The sequence below is a fragment of the Rhinatrema bivittatum genome, chromosome 12 (assembly GCF_901001135.1).
Source record: "Rhinatrema bivittatum chromosome 12, aRhiBiv1.1, whole genome shotgun sequence".
Taxonomy (NCBI): Eukaryota; Metazoa; Chordata; class Amphibia; order Gymnophiona; family Rhinatrematidae; genus Rhinatrema; species Rhinatrema bivittatum.
This window is the reverse complement of record NC_042626.1, coordinates 72568518-72590125: the sequence shown is the minus strand read 5'-3', so window position 1 is coordinate 72590125 and position 21608 is coordinate 72568518. Positions and strand designations below refer to the sequence as shown.

Sequence of the window (21608 nt, the reverse complement as noted above, 5' to 3'; positions counted from 1 at the left end):
TTGCTGCATTATGTTCCACTGTAAACCGAGGTGATGTTCCAAACGTGCCGCGGTATATAAAAAACCCTTAAATAAATAAATCTATAGTCTTACTGGGGTTCATTGTTTCATTGAGTACAGTTACGGTTATCCATTTTTAATCGTTTTTTTTTTCGATAGTAGGTCTACAGTGGCTTTTGAGAATACCGAAGGGCTGAGGTCACTGCAGGGGTGTATGTAGGGTGACGTCAGCTTTGAAACTTGACTCCGTCTCCATCTGCTAGCAGTGGGGCATAAGCCCATTGGTCCCGAGTCCAGCTGTCTAAGGAAAACAAAATTATCTGGAAAGTAATTTCTCCATTATTCCTGCCCATTATAAGATGGTAGGTGCTGTTCTAAGATTTCAGGGTAGCGGGGTTCCAGGCATGTTTACCTTCATGGATTTGTTGCTTAAGAATGCAGAGGGCAGCATCCATAATCTGAGTACCTGGGAAATTTTCTGTTTTATCCTTGCATGGTACCTGTCTATTGATCTGTTGAGAAGAACAGTTCTAAAAGAGTTTGTGGGATTGGCTGCTGCCACCCAATAAAAAGATATCCTTAGCATGCAAGATGTGTTCAGTAACCTTGAACAGGAGGTCAAAAACCTATTTGATGATATCGCACCAAGGGAGAAAGCATAATGGGTCTTCCCTGTACGTACCCAGATCAGTCTAGACCACTGGTTATGCCTCCCTTCCAGCAGATGGAGTCAGAGAAAAAAGCTGAAAGGCACCCCTGATATCCCGGTGTGCCACCTGCGATCCTTGAGTATTTCTCTGACTCCAGCAGATGAAGGATGGCATAACCTGCAGTCCCGATCCTTTTCCAAATTTTGGTCCTTATTTAAGTGAGAGGGGTTGTATCCCTAGTCACCTTTGACTAGATCAACTTTGAGTAAGTTCCTTTAAACAAAAAAAAAAAGGTCTAAATAGGAAATGGCGTACAGGCCTCCCAAGGAGGGGGGCAGTCCCTCCACTTGGTAGCAGGCAAGGCTGGGCTGGGTCCCCTATAGCCTATATACTCGGAGATTTTTTTGCCAAAGCCCGGTGAGTAGGGGGGTTAAACCAGTGGGCCGGTCCCCCCCCCTAACAGTCCAGAGAACTTTATTCCTCTGTTGGGAGCTCCTATTAGTCTGTTAAGCCCAGGGACGCGTCATTCCCCTGGTTTACCGGCACAGTTTATTTATTTATTTTTATTTATTTATTTATTTCAGATTTTTATATACCGGCATTCGAGACAGCAGTCACATCGTGCTGGTTCACATAAAACAGGGGTGCATAGTAAACATAACTATAACAATGGTGCTGAAAAGGCAGTTACATATAACAAGGTGATAAGAACTTGGCTGAGAAGGAAGAGAAAGGACAGGTTATTAATTCACACAGGTAAACGATAGAAGATATGGTTAACCAAGGTGTAGTTGGAGATTAGTTGACCATGTTGGCGTCCGGGAAAGCTTGTATGAATATCTTTAGTCTTTTTTTGAAGGTTGAGATGCATGGTTCTGTTCTGAGATTTGACAGAGCCGGTTTCAATCTCCCGGGTCTCCGGAGGGGGTAATTTTTTTACCCGGCTGATTTTTTCTATTACAGCTCAGCCAGTCATGCCGCAGGGAGCACGGTGCTCCGCCTGTGGAGAGCTGGCAGTGCAGCTCTCCCGTGATGGACTTTACCTGTGGCAGGCAAGAGAACATCTGTTCTGCAGTCGCGAGGGTTGGAGAGAGGAGTCTGCTTGCTCAGAAGCCGAGTGTTGCGTCTGTCGGTTTTAGACAGCTTCGACCCTTGTGCCTCACCTTTTTCCCCGGAACGGCTATGGCAAAGCCTCACGCCATGTTTCTCCTAAGGGCCTCCTAGAGTGCGCGCGCACACGCCATCCACATCTTTATCCATGTCATGGCGGGAACCTCGGGGGCGTCCCCCTCGAGTGACGTCATGTCATCTGGGTATTTAGCCTATGCTTGTTTGCTAGCTCATCGAATTAGCAAGGATTGGATTGAAGGATTGGACTCGTTCGGTCTAAGCTACTCTGCTGCTTCCGTACTACCGCTGGAAGCTCTCTCTGCCCTTTGGGGTATTCTCTAACCTGGGTACCTGCTCCTCGGGGGCCCTCTGCTTTCTTTCAGGTGCCTTACTGAGATCAGGTTCTCGCTCCTCGAGGGCCTGCTCTCCCTGCCTCGATGCCTGTAACCATCTACTTCAGCCTGGTGGAAACATCAACCTTACAGCTACCATCTAGTGAGTAATCTATTTCTCAGTCTGTCTCATCTACAGCTTTGCCGTGCTGGGAAACCTACACCTGGATCTCCCTATACAAACTTGGTGAGATGGTTTCTCTTTGCCGAGGGTCCCTGGACTGCTACCTCTGGATCATCTCACTACTGCCACCTCTGGTGGTATGCATCAGCTGTACAATAAAAGACATAACTCTGTGTTTGTGCGTCCTGAGTTTAGCCCAGTACCGTGGCTCCCCACGGGGCTCCTCCCCATGGAGGAGCCCCGTGGGGAGCCACAGTACCCAAGAATCCACCCAAACACCGTTAAACCATAACACCGAGGCCTGACCCGTCCCCGAGAAGTGCGGGAATGGCAGCCATTTTGCCTAACTCAGGCTCCAATGATGCTCAGGGCTCCGGGAGAGGGGATTTCCCACTGCAGCTTTCTTCTCCAAATTTAAGCCCTGAAAGGCCTCGTGATTCGGGTCTTGATTCCCCGCCTCGTTCCACCGTGCCTCTGGGGGGGGCCTTAAAGAGGCAGCACCCCTTTTCCTCTCAGTTTGTGTTATTACTACACAAAGCTTACATGGAGGCAGAGGCAGATTTGATTTTACAGGGTCCTCCGCCAGCAAAGCTCCCTAGACCTTTGGAGGGTCCAGAGGCTCCTAGGGTCCAGCTACCCCATACAGTTCCTGATGCGGGGGTACCACCACCCTCTATCCACCCAGATCCCGCGCCCCAGGATCCTCCCGAGAGCGATGACGTTGACAATGCCGCTCCGGTTGAAGGGGATGACCTGCGGGTGCTCAGGTTATTTCGCAGGGAGGAGCTGGACCCTTTGATCCCTCATGTGCTAGCGGAACTCGATATTCAGGCTCTGCAGCCAGTGGCAGAGTCTTCCTCGGGGGATCCGGTTCTGTCGGGTGTTCGGGCTCCCCCTAGAACTTTTCCCTTTCACCCGATGCTATTACAGCTTATGACCCGGAAATGGGACACGCCTGAAGCCAGCCTGCGGGTTAGTAGGGCCATGGAAAAGCTTTATCCGCTTCCGGAGGAGGCCTTAGATCTGCTTAAGATCACTAAAGTGGATGCAGCCGTGTTGGCGATTGCCAAGCGCATTACCATTCCAGTGATGGGAGCGGCAGTGCACAAAGATCTCCAGGATAGGAAGCTGGAGGTTCTTCTCAAAAGGATTTTTGAGGTGTCGGCGCTAGGTGTCCGGGTGGCCGTCTGCAGTAGCCTTATGCAGAGAGCTACCCTTAGGTGGGTGCAGCAGGTGCTCACATCTCAGGAGCTTTCCCCGGCAGAGGCAGAACAGGTGGAGTGTATGGAGGCGGCAGTAGCTTATACAGCAGACGCCTTGTATGATCTCCTCCATACCTCCTCACGAACAATGTCCTCGGTGGTTTCAGCGAGAAGGCTCCTTTGGCTCCGCAATTGGTCAGCGGATGTCTCTTCCAAGTCATAGCTGGGTTCCTTCCCGTTTAAAGGGAAGCTTTTATTTGGTGATGATCTGGAACATCTCATTAAGGCCTTAAGATACAATAAGGTTTACAAATTCCCTGAGGACAGACCCAGATCTTCTTGGCCCTTCAGCTCGTCTCGGGGTCATTTTCGGGGTCAACGCCTTTTTCATGCGAGTAGAGCCCTGTCCTTTGCTCCTCGGCAGCTGTCGACGTGGTCACAGGCTTGGGCTCATTCCTTTCACGGTAGGCGGCCTCCTCATGATGGAGCCTCCCAGGGATTCTCCGCAAACAAGTCTACCCAATGAAGGTGTGCCAGCCCATTCCTCTGTTCCGGAGATCGGAGGTCGTCTCTCTCTCGGTTTTACGAGGAATGGGTGAAGATCACTTCAGATCAGTGGGTTCTAAACATTATAGAACACGGTTACGCTTTAGATTTTGCTCGCCCGCTATGGGATTTCTTCTTGGTGTCTCCGTGCGAGTCCCGGACAAAACAGCAGATGGTACTCCAAACCCTGTGTCGATTGAAGGCTCTGGGAGCGATTGTTCCAGTCCCGCCGACCGGACAGGCAGGTACTCCATTTATTTCGTGGTCCCCAAGAAGGAGGGCTCCTTCCGCCCGATCTTGGACTTGAAGAAGGTCAACAGGGCGCTTCGGGTACCTCGCTTTCGCATGGAGACTTTGAGATCCGTCATTGAGGCTGTCTACAAAGGTGAATATTTGGCATGTTTGGATCTGATGGAGGCTTACCTTCACATAAGAATCCAAGAGCATTATCGGCGGTTTCTGTGGTTCATGATCTTGGGCGAGCATTACCAGTTTCAGGTGCTTCCATTCGGTTTGGCGACAGCTCCCCGCATTTTCACCAAGGTAATTGTGGTAGTGGCAGCGGCTCTCAGGCGGGAGAGGATTTTGGTGCATCCCTATTTGGATGATTGGCTCATTCGGGCAAAGTCGGAGGACCTTTGCAAGATGGCGGTTCAATCAGTATTGCATCGTCTTCAGTCGCTCAGATGGGTCGTCAATTATTGCAAGAGCCAGCTGGTACTGTCCCAGGTGTTGCAGGTCCTGGGAGCCCGTTTCGACACAGTTGTGGGCAAAGTTATCCTTCCACAGGAGAGGATGGACAAGCTGATGACTCAGGTTTGCCGATTTTTGGCCCTCCCCTTGCCCAAGGTATGGGACTATTTGCAGGTTCTTGGCTCTACGGCATCTACTCTGGAGTTGGTCTCATATGAGCCAAGAACCTTCACTCATATGAGACCTTTGCAGAAGGCGTTGCTTTCCCGCTGGGTCCCCAAGTCTGAAGAATTCCACTAACCCTTACCGCTCATGGATCCCGCCAGGACCAGTCTCAAACGATGGTTAGTTCCCGAGCACTTACAACAGGGAATGGATCTGGAGAATCCCCAGAAGTTGATTGCAACAATGGATGCCAGCCTCTCCGGTTGGGGGGCGGTTTGCTAGTCGCCATCGGCACAAGGCCAGTGGACAAGTCAGGAGACCAAGTGGTCCATAAATCGTTTGGAGACAAGAGCGGTTCATCTAACACTGCAAAGCTTTCTGTCTCTCGTCCAGCACCAGTCGGTAAGGATTCTATCCGACAACACAACAACGGTGGCGTACATCAACCATCAAGGGGGGGCACAAAAAGTCAGCTGGTGGCTGACGAAGCGGACAAGCTGATGGTCTGGGTGGAACGCAATCTTTCCCGGTTGGAGTCTCACATAGCCGGGGTGGGAAACGTGCAAGCCGATTTTCTCAGTCGTCAACGGCTAGACCCCAGAGAATGGGAGCTGTTTGAGGAGGCGATGCAGCTCTTGACTCGTCGATGAGAAGTACCCCGACTGGATTTGATGGCAACTCATCTAAACACAAAGGCGGCTCGATTTTTCAGTCGCAGAAGAGAGCACGGGGCGGAGGGAGTGGATGCCCTGGTCCTTCCGTGGCCCCACGATGTGCTGCTCTATGTGTTTCCCCCTTGGCCACTGGTGGGCAAAGTCTTGAGGTGAATAGAGTCTCACCAGGGGTCAGTTATCCTTGTGGCCCTGGAGTGGCCATGCAGGCCTTGGTTCGCAGACCTGGTCAACTTGGCTGTAGACGGCCCCTTGCGTCTAGGGCACCTTCCGAATCTACTTCGACAGGGTCCAGTATTTTTCAATCAGGCGGCTCGCTTTTGTCTAGCAGCTTGACTTATGAGCGGAGACAGTTAAGATAGAAAGGTTACCCGGATGCGGTTATTTCCACTCTTCTATGTGCGAGCAAGACTTCTACTTCTCTCACCTACGTTCGAGTTTGGAAGGTGTTTGATTCATGGTGCAGCGGGTTGAAGGTTTCCCCGCGTACAGCCTCTATTGTGCACATTCTCGCCTTTTTGCAGGACGGCTTAAAGAAGGGATTGGCGTACAGCTTGCTCCGGGTTCAAGTAGCAGCACTGGGCTGTTTAAGGGGAAAGGTTGATGGTACGTCCCTTGCAGGCCATCCGTGGTGCGTTTTCTGAAGGGGGCCAAGTATTTATTTATTTATTTATTTTTAATTTTTATATACAGATGTTCCTGTATAGGATACATATCGCACCGCCAAAGGGCGGATACAATGAAACATGAGTTACAATGAACATTCGGAAACAATGGACAAGTGGAACATTAGAAATACACTATAATATAATAATAAAAGTAAAAATAATAGTAAAATAATAATAACAATAATAAGCAATAGAAATGTAGGGCTATGCCTAATGGAACTTCTAAATAATCTTTAGGAAAATGCCATCAGGATGGGAAAGGAGGCGTAACTGATGGATAACAGGTTAAGGGGGAAGAAATTCACAAAGTGCAAAAAGGCGTTTAACTTAAAAGGAATCATGGAGGGACTGAGTGACTTGTAGCTGTGTGAAGGTCCGCGGCTAGCTTGGGAATTAATGTAGTCTTTGTCTCCTGGAGTAGTCCCAGATCTGGGGGATATGTGGAGTGCCGGTATAGATAAGAAGGCTTAGAGTCGCGAATCTAGTCTATAGTTGGACCTAAACCAGGGTAGCCTTAGTGCGAGGAATTATCTCTCCGAGAAGGCCTGGCTGAAGAGCCATGTTTTCAGTTTCTTTTTGAAAACCAGAGGGCAGGGTTCTTGGTGGAGGTCCGGCAGGAGTGAGTTCCAAAGGGGAGGACCAGCTGTGGAAAGGGTGCGCTTCCTTAAGGAGGTTTTATCAGGACAAGCCGATTTCACCCTCTAGTTCTCAAAGGGTTGTGCGGTCCTCCCTTTGAGCCTCTCAAGCGGGCTACATTGAAGAATTTAACACTCAAAGCGGTGTTCCTTGTGGCTATCTGTTCAGCCAGGTGAATATCTGAGATTCAAGCGTTGTCCTGCTGAGAGCCGTTCTTGTGGATCTCAGAATCTGGAGTTTCGCTTAGGATGATGTCTTCTTTTCTACCAAAGGTGGTATTGGCATTTCATGTGAATCAGGCAGTAGAGTTGCCGGCCTTTCCTGATTTGGACAGAAATTCTCCTTTGGCTCATGATTTGAGGAAACTGGATGTTCGCCGGGTACTTCTTCGGTACTTGGAAGTGACTAATGCTTTTCGATTGTCAGACCATCTTTATGTCTTATGGGAGAGGTCCTAAGAAAGGACATAAGGCATCCAAGGCTACTATTGCCCGATGATTGAAAGAGACACTAGCTTTGGCTTACATATGTCATGGGCGGCCGGTGCCAGATGGTCTTAAAGCTCATTCGATCAGATCTCAAGCGGCATCTTGGGCAGAAAGCCAATGTGTTTCGCCGCAGATTTGCCAGGCAGCTACTTGGAAATCTTTACACACTTTTGCTAAGCATTATCGTTTGGACGTCTGAGCTCCGGATGTCGATTGTTTTGGCAGCAGTGTGCTTCGAGCGGGACTTTCCGGGTCCCACCCCATTTAATGCAGCTCGGGTACATCCCAGGAGTCTGGACTGATCCGGGTACGTACAGCAAAAGGAAATTTGGTTCTTACCTGCTAATTTTCGTTCTTGTAGTACCACGGATCAGTCCAGATGCGCCCTCCCAGGGGGTATAATGTTCTGGTTAGTCCGCTCAATTTCATTCTTTTTCTGCAGTGTTTGGAAGACTATGAAGAATTTATAAATAAATAAATAAATAAATAAAAGCATCTCCATCCATACTCCTTTCATGTACGTAGTTCTCATAGGTTATTTTTCAGATAAGTTCTCTTGATCTAGTCATTGGTTGTTAAATTTACTTCATTCTGCTTTGATGTTGATTATACTGAAGGATCGCAGGTGGCACTCCGGTATATCTAGGGGGTGCTTTTCTCTGACTCCATCTGCTGGAAGGGAGGCATAACCCAGCAGTCTGGACTGATCCTTGGTATTACAGGAACGAAAATTAGCAGGTAAGAACCAGTTTTTCTTTCGCCATTCTGTGTTGAGAGCTGTTATCTTTACTCAGGAGAGCACGGAACCTGCTGAGAACAAAGTTGGTAAAAAGTCCCAGAAGCCCCTGGATGATGATGAGGACAGAAAAAATCCCGCATACATTCCTCGCAAGGGGCTCTTTTTCGAGCATGACCTGAGAGGGCAGATCCAGGAGGAGGAGACCAGGTAATGCTTTAGTATTGTGTTTTCCCCTCTGGGGAGTGGGGGGGGCGGGCAAGAGAAGGGCTGCAATATCTTCCCTCTGTTCCAGACACAGTGGCCTCTGAATGTCTAGTCTGTTTCTGTTGTAGGCCAAAGGGCCGCCAGCGGAAGCTGTGGAAAGATGAGGGACGTTGGGAGCATGACAAGTTCCGCGAGGACGAGCAGGCTCCCAAGTCCAGGGAGGAGCTGATTGCCATGTATGGCTATGATATCAGATCTGTGAACAGTGCTGAGGACATACGTCCGAGAAGACTGCGGAAACCAAGGTGAGCAAGACTGAGACTTTTGCATGGCTTTGTGTCCAGACTACAGCATCTTGACTACGGCATCTCAGTAGTCTATATCATTATTACCATTGGGATTTGCATAAAGGTACACATGCAAAGCAATAACTCGCTCTGATTCAGGAGCTTTTATTGTACATCCTTTGTTTATCCAGTTGGGTATTCACGATTTCCACAATCAATATGCAAGGATAGAGGCGCATACCCCGGGTCTCCACTGTAAGCAAATCTTATCTCGATGGATCTCCTGAAAACTGACGGGTTAGGTGTGCTTTCAGGAACGGGTTGGGAACACTTTTCTAGATGTTTAAATTACTGTCCTATGGTCCCCCCTTAACACTTGGAAACAGGCATGTGGAGCAGTATCGGAGAGCAGCTCTCAGAAGCTCCCGGTCGGATCCATTGTGCCCTCCATGACTTTTCCCATGCATAGCATGAAGTATCCCTGTCCTGTTGCAGCTTGGGAAATCTGTGTTCCCTGTACGTACCCGGATCAGTCCAGACTCCTGGGGTTTGCCCCCCCTCTAGCAGATGGAGGCAGAGAAGTTTTCAAAACAAAACTCCGCCTTATATAGGATGGTGCCACCTACAGTCCGGCAGTATTTCTCTGTCTCCAGCAGATGGTGGAGGTGCAAGGCCTACAGTCTGTGCTGATTGCTCATTGGAGTTAAAGTAGTGAGTTCTATGAGTTTTAGGGAGTTTTTGGTCTGTAATAAAACTTTTTTACTTTGATTTAAAAAAAAAAAATAGAGCAGTTTCTGTCCTGAGCCTCCCAGGGGGTTTGTAAGGTCCTGAGGGGACCATCCCCCGCTGGTTGTTGAGGCAGCTGTATTATAGGGTCGAGGGCCCTCTTGTCCAAGCTAGCAGCTCTGGGTGCGACACCGGGAAGCCAGGTTCAAGCCACCCCGTCGGATCAGGACCGTGGACCACTGCCGGGCAAGTCTTTAAAAAAAAAAAAAAAAGTTTTGATTTTCTTTCATTTTCTGTCAATGTCACCGGCACTGTGGCTCTCTCTTCCCTCCCTGACTCTGCGCTTGGGCGGACCGCGATTATTTTTCTGTTTTTTACAGAATTGAATTTTAGCTTTCTCAGGCCCGCTGCCCGATGCTTGTCTGCGTGCCGCGCATGTCTTTCTCAGGAGAGGCTGTGCTTGGATTGTCTTCCCGGGGGGAGGGATCCTCCGTGGCCGCGAAAATGGTTAAAGGCAAGGCTGTCCGAGCTCCTTCAGTGTTAGCTGCACCGAGATCAGCTGAGGCAGATCCGTTCCCGTTGAGCGCAGGAACGGAGGCCATTTTGGAGTCTTTTAGATCAATGACTTGTGCATCTATGGTGGAGGGGATTCTCCTGCCTCCTCTCTCTCCTCAGCCAGGGTTTCCTGGAGGGAGCGAACCTTTACAGCCTCTCTCACCTGCAACGAAGGATAGCCCCAAGGGGGCTTCTGACTCCTCCTCCTTCTCCTCGGAGTTAATTTTATTTCTCCATAAGGCTTTTAAAGCCAGGAGGGAAGGGAAACTGCAGGCTGGGGGTAAAACGTCCTTTAGTGGTCTTAAGTCTCTTTCTCGAAAGCGGTCTAAGTCTAAGGGAGTCTCTGGGTCCTCCAAAGCTAAGCACCCTTTGTGTACAGGGGCCCATCAGACCGATACTGATTCCACGAGTCAGGATAATGGACCCAGGGGGCCAGGACCTGCAGGGCAAACCTCCGATGGGGGTGGATACAGACCCTGATCAACATCCACAGGATCCAGCACGAGGCTCTCACATTGTGAAAGGAAATGACCCTAAGGTGATCCGTCTGTTTAGGAGGGAGGAGTTTGCTCCGCTTATCCCTGCCATACTCGAAGATGGGCCGCCAGTGTTGTTGGGTCTGAGGGGCCCGGCTACTTCCTTTCCTTTTCATTTTTCTGCCACGAACTTGCTTTATAGAGAATGGGATACCTCGGATCTGAAAGTTAGCAAGGCTATGGATAAGCTATATCCTCTTCCGGAGGAAGCAATTGACATACTGCGGGTGCCCAAGGTGGACGCGGCGGAGTCCGCAGTCACCAAAACGCCAACAATCCCGGTTACGGATGCTACAGCCCTGAAGGACCTGCAGAATAGAAAGTTGGAGCTGCAGCTCAAGAAAAGTTGTGAAGTCTCGGCACTGGGAATGCAGGCAGCTATGTGCAGCAATTTTGCCTTACGAGTGGGCCTTCGCTGGGTTCAGCAGTTACAGGCTAATGCTGGTCTTTCCGATGCAGAAGCAGGGCGTCTGGAAGCTTCAATCGCTTATAGTGCGGATGCACTTTATGATCTGTTACGGACTTCGGCCAGATCCATGGTGTCGGCAGTCTCGGCTCGTCAGCTCCTGTGGTTAAGAAACTGGCTGGTGGATATTTCCTCCAAGGCTCAGCTGGGGTCGTTGCCTTTCAAGGGTAAATTGCTTTTTGGCAAGGACTTTGAGGATATGATTCAATCCCTGGGGGAAAACAAGGTTCACAGACTGCCAGAGGATAGGCCCAAGTTGAGGGGCTCCTTCACGGTCTCTATTCAGAGGGAATCAGATTTCATCTGTCCAGAGCTCCAGCTTCTTCCTTTCAGCAAGCGTCCAGTCGCCAGCAGTCCTAGTCTCAGCCCTTTCGTGGCCGACACTTTGGCAGAACCGGGGCTACCGAGTCCGCATCTGGGGCCATGTCTTCCCAATGAAGGGACGCCGACCCATTCCTCAGTTCCTGCTGTCGGGGGCAGATTGTCCCTGTTTTACGAGGAATGGGTCAAGGTGACGTCGGACCAGTGGATTCTTACTGTGATAAATCAAGGCTATGCTTTAGATTTTGCACACCGCCTTCCGGAGCGGTTTCTGGTCTCCCCATGCGGTTACGAAGAGAAACGACAGGCATTACAAGATACCTTGCAACGCCTTCTGCAACTCAGCGCCATCACCCCAGTTCTTCAGGTGGAGCAGCGAAAAGGGCATTATTCCATTTACTTCATAGTCCCCAAAAAAGATGGGTCCTTCCGACCCATTCTGGATTTGAAGTGCGTAAACCGCTGCCTCAGGGTGCCACGTTTTTAGGGCGGAACCAGGAGTCAACCAGTGGTGATCACATGGGCAGAGCAGAACTTAACATAGCGGCCTCTCACATTGCTGGGGTGGAAAACGTCCACGCGGACTTCCTCAGTCGACATTGCCTAGATCCAGGAGAGTGGGAGCTCACGGACGAAGCTTTTCAGATCATCTGTGCCCAGTGGGGCATGCCTTGCATGAATCTGATGGCGACGTTCAAGAATTCCAAGGCTCCCCGCTTCTTTGCTCGTCGCAGGGACACGGGAGCGGAGGGAGTGGACGCCCTAGTACTCCCCTGGCCAACAGATGTTCTGCTTTATGTGTTTCCACCTTGGACTCTTCGCCGAATAGAATTGCATCTGACGCAGGTGGTACTGATAGCTCCCGAGTGGCCGAGACGTCAATGGTTTGCAGATCTGGTCAATCTGGCCATAGAGGGTCTCTTGCGGTTTCCGAACCTGCCGAACTTGCTTCATCAGGGACCCATTTGTTTCGACCAGGTCAAGCACTTTTGTCTAGCGGCATGGCTTTTGAGAGGAAGCGGCTGAAGTCCAGAGGTGGTACTTGGATGCTGTGGTGACTACTTTATTGCGGTCATGTAAAGTTTCTACTTCATCTTATGTACGAGTCTGGAAGGTCTTTGAGGCTTGGTGTCTCACCAGGGGTATTGTGCCTACCCGAGCGGGCATACCAGACATTTTGAGTTTCCTTCAGGCTGATTTGGCGAAGGGGTTATTGTGTAGTTCCTTGCAAGTGCAGGTGGCAGCGCTTGGTTCTTTACGCGGTAACATTCAAGGAGCGTGCTTGGCGGCACATCCCGATGTCTCGTTTTCTTTGGGGAGTGAAGCATTTATTTATTTATTTTTAACTTTTATATACCGATGTTCCTGTATAGGATACATATCGCACCGGTTTACATATAAACTGAACAATCACTGTGAGGCGGATACAAAGAACATGAGGTATAATGAACAAGAGGCAACAAAGAACATTTGGTACAATAGAAATATACTGAGGTATAATATAAACATGGGGCTATATTGGATGAAACCTCAAAATAAAATTAGGGGAACGCCATGGTAATGGGAAATACTGGAGTAGCTGATGGATAACCGGTAGAGATGAATCAGCTAGTGGGCAGTTACAGTGGAAGGATTATCTATCCACGAAGGCCTGGCTGAATAGCCATGTTTCAGCTTCTTTTTAAAAACCAGGGGGCTGGGTTCTTGGCGGAGGTCCGGAGGGAGGGAGTTCCAAAGGTTGGGACCAGCTGTGGACAGGGCACGCTTCCTTAATGCAGTTTTAGCGGTCCTCCGGTGAGACAGCCGTGTCCATCTTGGAATCTGAATTTGGTTCTTTAAAGCCTTTTGTGCAGCACCCTTTGAACCTTTGTGAAGGGCAACCTTGAAGGACCTCACGTAGAAAGTGGTATTTCTGGTGGCGATTGCGTCTGCGTGTAGGCTGTTGGAGATTCAGGCCTTGTCGTGTGGGGAGCCCTTTTTGAGAATTTCGGATTCTGGAATTTCCCTGCGAACGGTTTCTTCGTTTCTTCCCAAGGTGGTGTCTTCCTTCCATTTAAATCAGTTGGTGGAGCTTCCATCCTTCTCCAATCTGGATAGGTCGGATCCCTTTTATAAGGATATACGGATCTAAAGAAAGTCAGAAATCACTTGATAACAAAAAAATCAATCGAAACAATCTCATTAAAGTAAAGACAACAAAAAACGCAACCTCACTAAACCTAAATAGACTAATAACCTTAACTTTCATTCTAGTAAATGCTCAATCTGTAACTAAGAAATTCCCTATAATTACAGACCTACTATATGACATTAAACCCAATTTCATAGCTATCACTAAACATGGTTAAAAAAATCTGACATTGTCATAAAAAATCATATAGCTCACAAAAACTATGACGTTTTCTCAATTCCAAGGATAAATAAACGTGGTGGTGGAATAGCTCTAATTATTGAAAAAAAATTTAAATGTAAAATGATACCAACAACACCCCCTCTAAACCATGAAATTGTACTATTTGACACTGAGCACACCCAAATATGCATTATCTATTGCCCACCCAGCTTACTTGACCTAAATATATCCCCATTAATAGAATATTTAACAATAAATCTAAACACATCAAAACCAACCATCATATTAGGAGACTTCAACCTTCACATGGACGTATCTCCATTATCAAATACATGCCAGACACTAAACGATATGATGGAGGCACTGGGATTCTCTTTAATTACAAATAAACCCACACACAAAGCAGGCCATTCACTTGACCTAACATACATCAATCATAGCTTCTTTGAACACATGAATACTAGCTATAGTCAAATTCCATGGTCCGATCACTTCTTAATCCAGTCCGACATTAAATTCACAAAACCAAAAGAAACACAGAAAAATGAGCCCTTAGAATTTAAATTTCGTCCCCCCTTTAACCATGACATACTGAAAAGCAAATTAGAGGATAACCTCTAATTGAAGAGGCTGGCCGGTCACGCGGCCAGCCTCTTCGCTCCGCCTACAAGAAACCGCAGCAGCCAATCGAGGAAGCCCTACCTTGACGTCAGCGGTAGGAGCGGGGGTTTTAAATTTGAAACGGCTCCTCGGCTTCCCTTTCTGCCACGATCCCCTCAGCGCTTCTCCCGGACGAAATTGCTGCTAGGCCTGCGCATCCAGCGCTGAAGCCCGTCGGGGCAAGGCCTTTTAAAATCACTCAGCACTTGTCACCGGAGCTCCGACGCCGGTCACACGGCCAGCCTCTTCGCTCCGCCTACAAGAAACCACAGCAGCCAATCGAGGAAGCCCTACCTTGACGTCAGCGGTAGGAGCAGGGGTTTTAAATTTGAAATCCCTTCCTCGGCGCCGCGCAACAAAGGGGCCTGCCCCTTTGTGCGCCCCTTCGTGCGCCCCTTCGTGCACCCCTGACGCACAACACGCTCCCATAACCGTCAACTTCCACCACTTTTCTTCAACTACCAGGTCATCAATTCATCCGACCATTCTCCAAGTCTACAAGCAATCCGCAATCAAACTTCACCTCTCATTCAAGCCTCAGTCACAAAATCCATTGTGAAACTTTCCTACCTATCCACCCCCATTCACACAACAGACCACTAATTTCTACTCTTCAACATTAACAACAAGACCTCCAACCTTTTCTAACCATCATGCTCTGCGGTCTCCTGATTCCGATTCTCCATCACAGGAGACACAACTCAACTAGGAACTCTCTTTTGACCTCTCATCCTCACACCTATAAAGCCCTCATTCCCATTATAGCTTCCCCCTTTACACAATTACTAGGGCTAACATTATTCTCACTATTTCTATTCAACGCCCAATCCATCACTAAGAAAACCCCCATTCTCAATGATCTTCTCCTAGACGCAAATCCAGACATATGCGCTATTACAGAAACTTGGCTCAAACCAACAGACACTGCACTAATTAACCAATTACCTACACATTCATATGACTTCTTCTCCATTCCCCGACAGAAAAGAAAAGGTGGAGGAATTCTTCTTGCTACCAAAAAAGATTTGAATTTCACCCAATACACAGTCAACTCTCCTAACAAACTGGAAACAGGCCTTTTCAAATCAAACCTTCTTCAAATCCTTCTTGTATATGCCCCCCCAGGCCTTCTCGACTCAGATACCTCCCCTCTCCTTGAACTAATAGTCTCCCACATTAATCTAGATTCTCCAGCAATTATACTCGGTGACTTCAATTTACATGTCAACAATCCCTCTCTATCTACAAATGGGAAAACTTTCATTACCGCCTTGTCTGCTTTAGGTTTCAATCAAATTATCAAGAAACCCACCCATAAAGCAGGTCATACATTGGACCTCATCTTCACCAATTCTGGTATCTCTAACTCAACTCAACCGATCTGCGAACCAGTACCCTGGTCGGACCACTCTCTAATCTCGACCACCATCACACTGGCACAAAAAAACAGCACCCTCGCCCCTCAACAACAATTCTCCTACAGGAAAATATGTGCATCTGAGGACCTCCACAACCACCTAGTCTTAGAACTACCACACTTGGACCTTTCCTCTCCTAATTCAGCACTTCATTCTTGGAATAATATTACAGAAACTGCAGCTAATAAACTCTGTCCTCTAACAACTAAAAAACTAAAACACAACCTTCCAAAAAAACAACCTTGGTTTAATGACGAACTACAAAATCTAAAACTTTCCCTCAGACGGAACGAAAGCAAATGGCGCAAATCTCCTTCAGTTTCCACCCTCTCTGCCTACAAACTTGCTCTCCACCACTACAAAAATTCCTTGCTAAAAATCAAAAGAGACTTCTATGCTCATAAGATCCATCATATGATCTTTGATGCTAAAGCCCTTTTCGCCTACGTCTCCAACTTAACTCAAATCCAAATACCTGACATTCCATTTAACAAAGCCCAAGAAAAAGCAGAGGAGCTTGCCCTCTTCTTCAACAACAAAATAGCCAACCTTCTTTCTAAGAATTCGCTCATTACCTCTTCCCCTCACAGTACCTTTATACACCATAACAAAAACATCTCACTCAATTCATTTGAACCCACTACAACTTCGGAGATCCTTAGAATACTGAAAAATATGAAACCATCGACACACCCATTAGACCAAATCCCTTCCAAATTACTCCTCCTTATTCCGGACACCATATCCAAAGCTCTGACAGACATAATCAACTGCTCTTTATCTAAAGGACTCTACCCTGACGACCTCAAAATGGCATCAATCAAACCGCTCTTAAAAAAACCAAAGTTAGACCCAGACGACCCCTCCAACTTTCGCCCTATCTCAAACCTCCCATTCATTGCTAAAGTCATGGAAAAACTGGTTAACTCTCAATTATCAGACTACCTGGAAGACCACAAAATTCTCTACCCTTCACAATATGGCTTCAGGAAATCGTTAAGTACAGAATCTCTACTAATTTCCTTAATAGACTACCTCACCCTAGGCCTAGACAAAGGCCAGTCCTACCTTTTGATTCTCTTGGACCTCTCAGCCGCCTTTGATACTGTTAACCACTCCATGCTCCTAAACCAACTATTGAACATCGGCATAACAGGCTCTGCACTATCCTGGTTCCACTCATTCTTAAAAAACAGAGGCTTCAAGGTAAAAATTCACAGCAAAGAATCTAAACGCTACCCTTCATCTCAAGGAGTTCCCCAAGGTTCATCCCTCTCACCCACCCTCTTTAACATTTACCTCCTCCCTCTCTGCCAGCTATTAACCAACTTGAACCTTAAACACTACCTTTATGCCGACGATGTCCAAATTGTGATACCAATCAAAGAATCCATTAAAAAAACCCTCGATCTTTGGGATTATTGTCTGCAAGAAATGAACTCCCTCCTTTCCAGTATGAATTTAATCCTAAATTCCTCAAAAACGGAACTCCTTCTCATATCCTCTGAGATCTGCCACACCCCCACAATTCCTCAAACTAATTTACAAACAACAAAAGTAAGAGATTTGGGCGCAATCATCGATAATAGGCTTAACTTAAAAGCTTTCATAAACCAAACTACTAAAGACTGCTTTCATAAACTACATGTTCTAAAAAGAATAAGACCACTGTTCCACAACCATGACTACAGGACTATCCTACAAGCAATAATCTTCTCCAAGCTAGACTATTGCAATTCTTTATTATTAGGTATCCCATCAGCTCACACCAAACCGCTACAAATGGTTCAAAATACGACAGCCAGAATTCTAACAAATACAAGGAGAAGAGAGCACATCTCCCCAATCCTTAAAGATTTACACTGGCTGCCAATCCATTTCAGAATTCTTTATAAGTCAATCACCATAATCTACAAATCCATACAACAAATCGCTCCTCTCAACCTACAAATCCCTTTCATAAAGCATACATCCTCCAGACCCATAAGAGAGTTCTACAAAGAGTCTCTACAAGTACCGCCTTCCAAAACGTCCCTCCACATAACTTACAGAGATAGGGCTTTCTCCACAGCAGGACCCACTCTTTGGAATTCCATACCAACGGAACTTAGACAGGAACCCTGCTTACTGACATTCAGGAAAAGACTTAAAACATGGCTTTTCAAACAAGCCTTCCCAGACTCAGATTAAAAACATTTCTATCCGATATTCAACCTCCAAGCAACATCTTTCTTATTATAACCATCCTGGTAACCTACCCCTAAGCATTATAAACATTCAGAATTTTCATTACTTATGATTTATTCTTTATTGTTAAAAACTACATATTTATACTGAACAATTCATTGTAAATCACTCACTTCCATTATTGGAAATTCTACCATTCTACGGGTTTACACACTATGTTAAAGTTACTATCTTTTCTTCTTCTTGCTCCTAGTTGTACGACTCGTTGTTTATTGTAACTGCATTTATATTTTGTATTGTACATATTATCACCCCATTGTTTACTGTAAACCGGCTTGATGTGATATTATCACGAATGCCGGTATAGAAAAAATTAAAATAAATAAATAAATAAACCTAAAAAACTTTGAACACAAAAACTGTATAGACGCAACAACAGAATGGCTAACAAACACAAGTAAATTGGCAGATGACATTAATCCTACAAAAACGATGCAAATACATGAGCCCAAACAAAAAAACCCTTGGTTTAACGAAAAAATAAAGGAAATCAGACAAAATCTAAGGAAAAAAGAAAAAAGTGGAAAAAAGACAAATCTGCAGATAACCTAACTAAATTTAGGAAACAACTAGCCTATTATAAAAAAGTAATTCTTGATACAAAAAAACAATTCTTTAGTTCAAAAATTGAAAAATTCTCAAATAACCCAAGAACACTATTCAACATAGTAAAAAAATCTGACCATTGATAAAGCAGAAATGCCCCAAACACCACAAGAAAGCAAATGCAATGAATTAGCTCACTATTTCTCAGACAAAATCACTAACCTTAGGGCTAAGATTCCGATCCTAAATAAACAAGAAATCAAAATGCAAAAAAGAGATGTGACACAGTTCTCCACATTTGACGAGGTATCACAAACCGAAGTAGAATCCTTGATAAAAAAATTAAACCCTGCTCCACATATAATTGACACCATTCCAACCACAGACATAAAAAAAACTAGCTGACATAACCTCCTACACATTAGCAAAAATAATTAATCTATCACTCAATGAAGAAGTAATGCCAGACCCACTGAAGAATGCAATAATCAAACCAATTCTGAAAATAACCCTAACGTCTTAAGTAACTATAGACCGGTTTCAAACCTGCCTATGCTCGCAAAATTAATAGAAAAAGCTGTACAAAGCAATTAGCAGAACATCTAGACAACAATAACATACTCTACCCATCACAACATGGTTTCAGAAAACACTATAGCACCAAAACATTACTAATCTCACTAACAGATTGCGTACTACGCGGATTTGATAGCGGCAAACACTACATTTTGATACTACTAGATCTGTCCGCAGCATTTGACACAGTGAACCATAACATACTATTAAAAAGACTGGAAGGAATTGGATTACAAAAAAAAACAATTGACTGGTTCACATCATATCTTACAAATAGATCTTATCAGGTAAAGATAAAAAACACAATATCAGACAAGATTGGCCTAAAAACAGGAGTCCCCCAGGGCTCAGCACTCTCAGTGACTCTATTTAACATTTACATGCTCCCCCTCTGCCACCTACTAGCAGGGCTAGGTATCAGACACTACATATATGCTGACGACATCCAACTAATTCTACCAGTGGAAGAGTCAATTGAGAAAACACTGAACTTTGCAATGATGTATCTAGACATAATAAAACAACTATTAACTCAAATGGAACTAGTAATTAACATAGAAAAAACGGAATTTATACACCTTGAACGAAAAAACATTGTAAGAATTCAAAATCCCATCAAACTTAAAAATGATAAATTAGTGGAGTTAAACAATAAGGTTAGAAACCTAGGAGTTATTGTGGACACGGAAATCAGCCTTAAACAACACATATCAATAAAAGTAAGAGAAGGCTATGCCAAACTAATGGTCCTTAGAAGACTAAAACCCTTATTAACCCAGGAACACTTTCGTACAGTATTACAAGCACTAATATTTGCCAGCACAGACTACTGCAACACACTCTTCCTAGGTTTACCATACACCACAATCAGGCCACTGCAAATACTACAGAACTCAGCTGCCAGAATACTTACTGGAAAAGGCAGAAGAGATCATATTACCCAAACACTTGCAGATTTACACTGGCTCCCAATAGAACAGAGAGTACAATTCAAAACACTTTGCACAATTCATAAATTAATTAATGACGAAAACGCCGACTGGCTAAACACTGCTTTACGATTACATGTCCCACAAAGAAATCTCAGGTCGGCCAATAAAGCACTGCTAACCATACCCGCAGTCAGAACAGCAAAGTTGACCCAAATGAGAGAGAGAGCTCTATCTTTGGCAGGACCATTATTGTGGAACACATTACCACTTGAACTGAGATTAATGAAAGAATTAAAACTTTTCAAAAAAGGCCTAAAAACTTGGCTTTTCAAAAAAGCATTTCACAATGAGAGCGATGACTAACAATACATACAGCTGAAAGTCACCAACAAACGGAAAATTTGACAATTTTATTATTTGTTACCCATTATTAAATATTAAATTGAAACAGTATACACATATATGATTATCCCAAAATCATATAAATGGTAACCCCAACCCATCTCTCATTTAGAGTATATTACTGAACTATGTAACCATAAAATATTGGCACACCATGGATAACCTAGAAATCTAACCAACCTATTTCGTGCCGAAATGTAAACCGTTGTGATGGTATATTACTAAATGACGGTATAGAAAAATTTTAAATAAATAAATAAATGTTCATAGGATGTTGCTGCGCTATCTGGAGATTACCAATGGTTTTCGGGTCTCGGATCATCTCTTTGTGCTCTGGAGTGGGCCAAGAAGGGGTAACATGGCTTCTAAGACTATGATAGCTCAGTGGCTGAAAGAGATCATAAATTCTGCTTATTTATTGGGCGGTTGGTCCTTGCCAGTGGGTCTTCGGGTTCATTCTACTCGTTCTCAAGCCGCATCCTGGGTGGAATGTCAACAGATTTCTCCAGAGGAGATTTGCAGAGCGGCTACATGGAAGTTATTACATACCTTTGCCAGGCATTACCGGCTGGATGTTTGGGCATCAGGGACAGGAGGATTTGGAGAAGGTGTGCTGAGAGCGGGCCTCTCCGGATCCTATCCCAAGTAAGTAAAGCTCTGGTACATCTGTTAAAAAGACTCACACCCCTTCTGTACCTCCACGACTTCAGGACAGTCTTACAAACCATGCTCTTTGCCAAGATAGATTATTGTAACGCTCTCTTCCTCGGACTCCCCATCTCCACCACCAAACCTCTACAAGTGCTGCAGAATGCCGCAGCAAGAATCTTGACCAACACCAATCATGGAGAACACATCTCCCCCATCCTCCGGAACCTACACTGGCTGCCAATCAACTTCAGAATCCTACAGAAATCCCTCACCATAATACATAAAACGGTCCACAATCATCTACAGCTCGACCTTGAAATCCCTTTCAGACTCCACACCTCAACCAGACCAATTAGAGAAGCATACAAAGGAACTCTGCAAGCCCCCCCAACCAAAGCCACACGGCTCACTATCACAAAAGACCGGGCATTCTCGATAGCAGGCCCTACTATCTGGAACAACATCCCCACAGATCTTAGATTGGAACCATGCCATCTAACATTCAGAAAAAAACAAGACATGGCTTTTCCGCCAAGCCTTCCCGCAACCTTCTGAAGCACACTAACGGCCCTTAGCCACAATTCACAAACTCTGGAATTAGAAACCCCTAAGCAGCCAAAATATACAAAATTCTAACCTGTATT

The 21608-nt window shown here is 45.8% G+C and overlaps 1 protein-coding gene across 1 annotated transcript in view; it reads left to right on the top strand.

Moving 5' to 3' along the window:
- Positions 1-21608, top strand: part of CASC3 (CASC3 exon junction complex subunit) — a 131969-nt gene that overhangs the window by 30694 nt on the left and 79667 nt on the right. Inside the window, exons 5-6 of the mRNA XM_029573781.1 lie at positions 8140-8291; positions 8417-8593. Coding sequence (XP_029429641.1) covers positions 8140-8291; positions 8417-8593 — 329 coding nt within the window. The remainder of the gene's footprint in view (positions 1-8139; positions 8292-8416; positions 8594-21608) is intronic.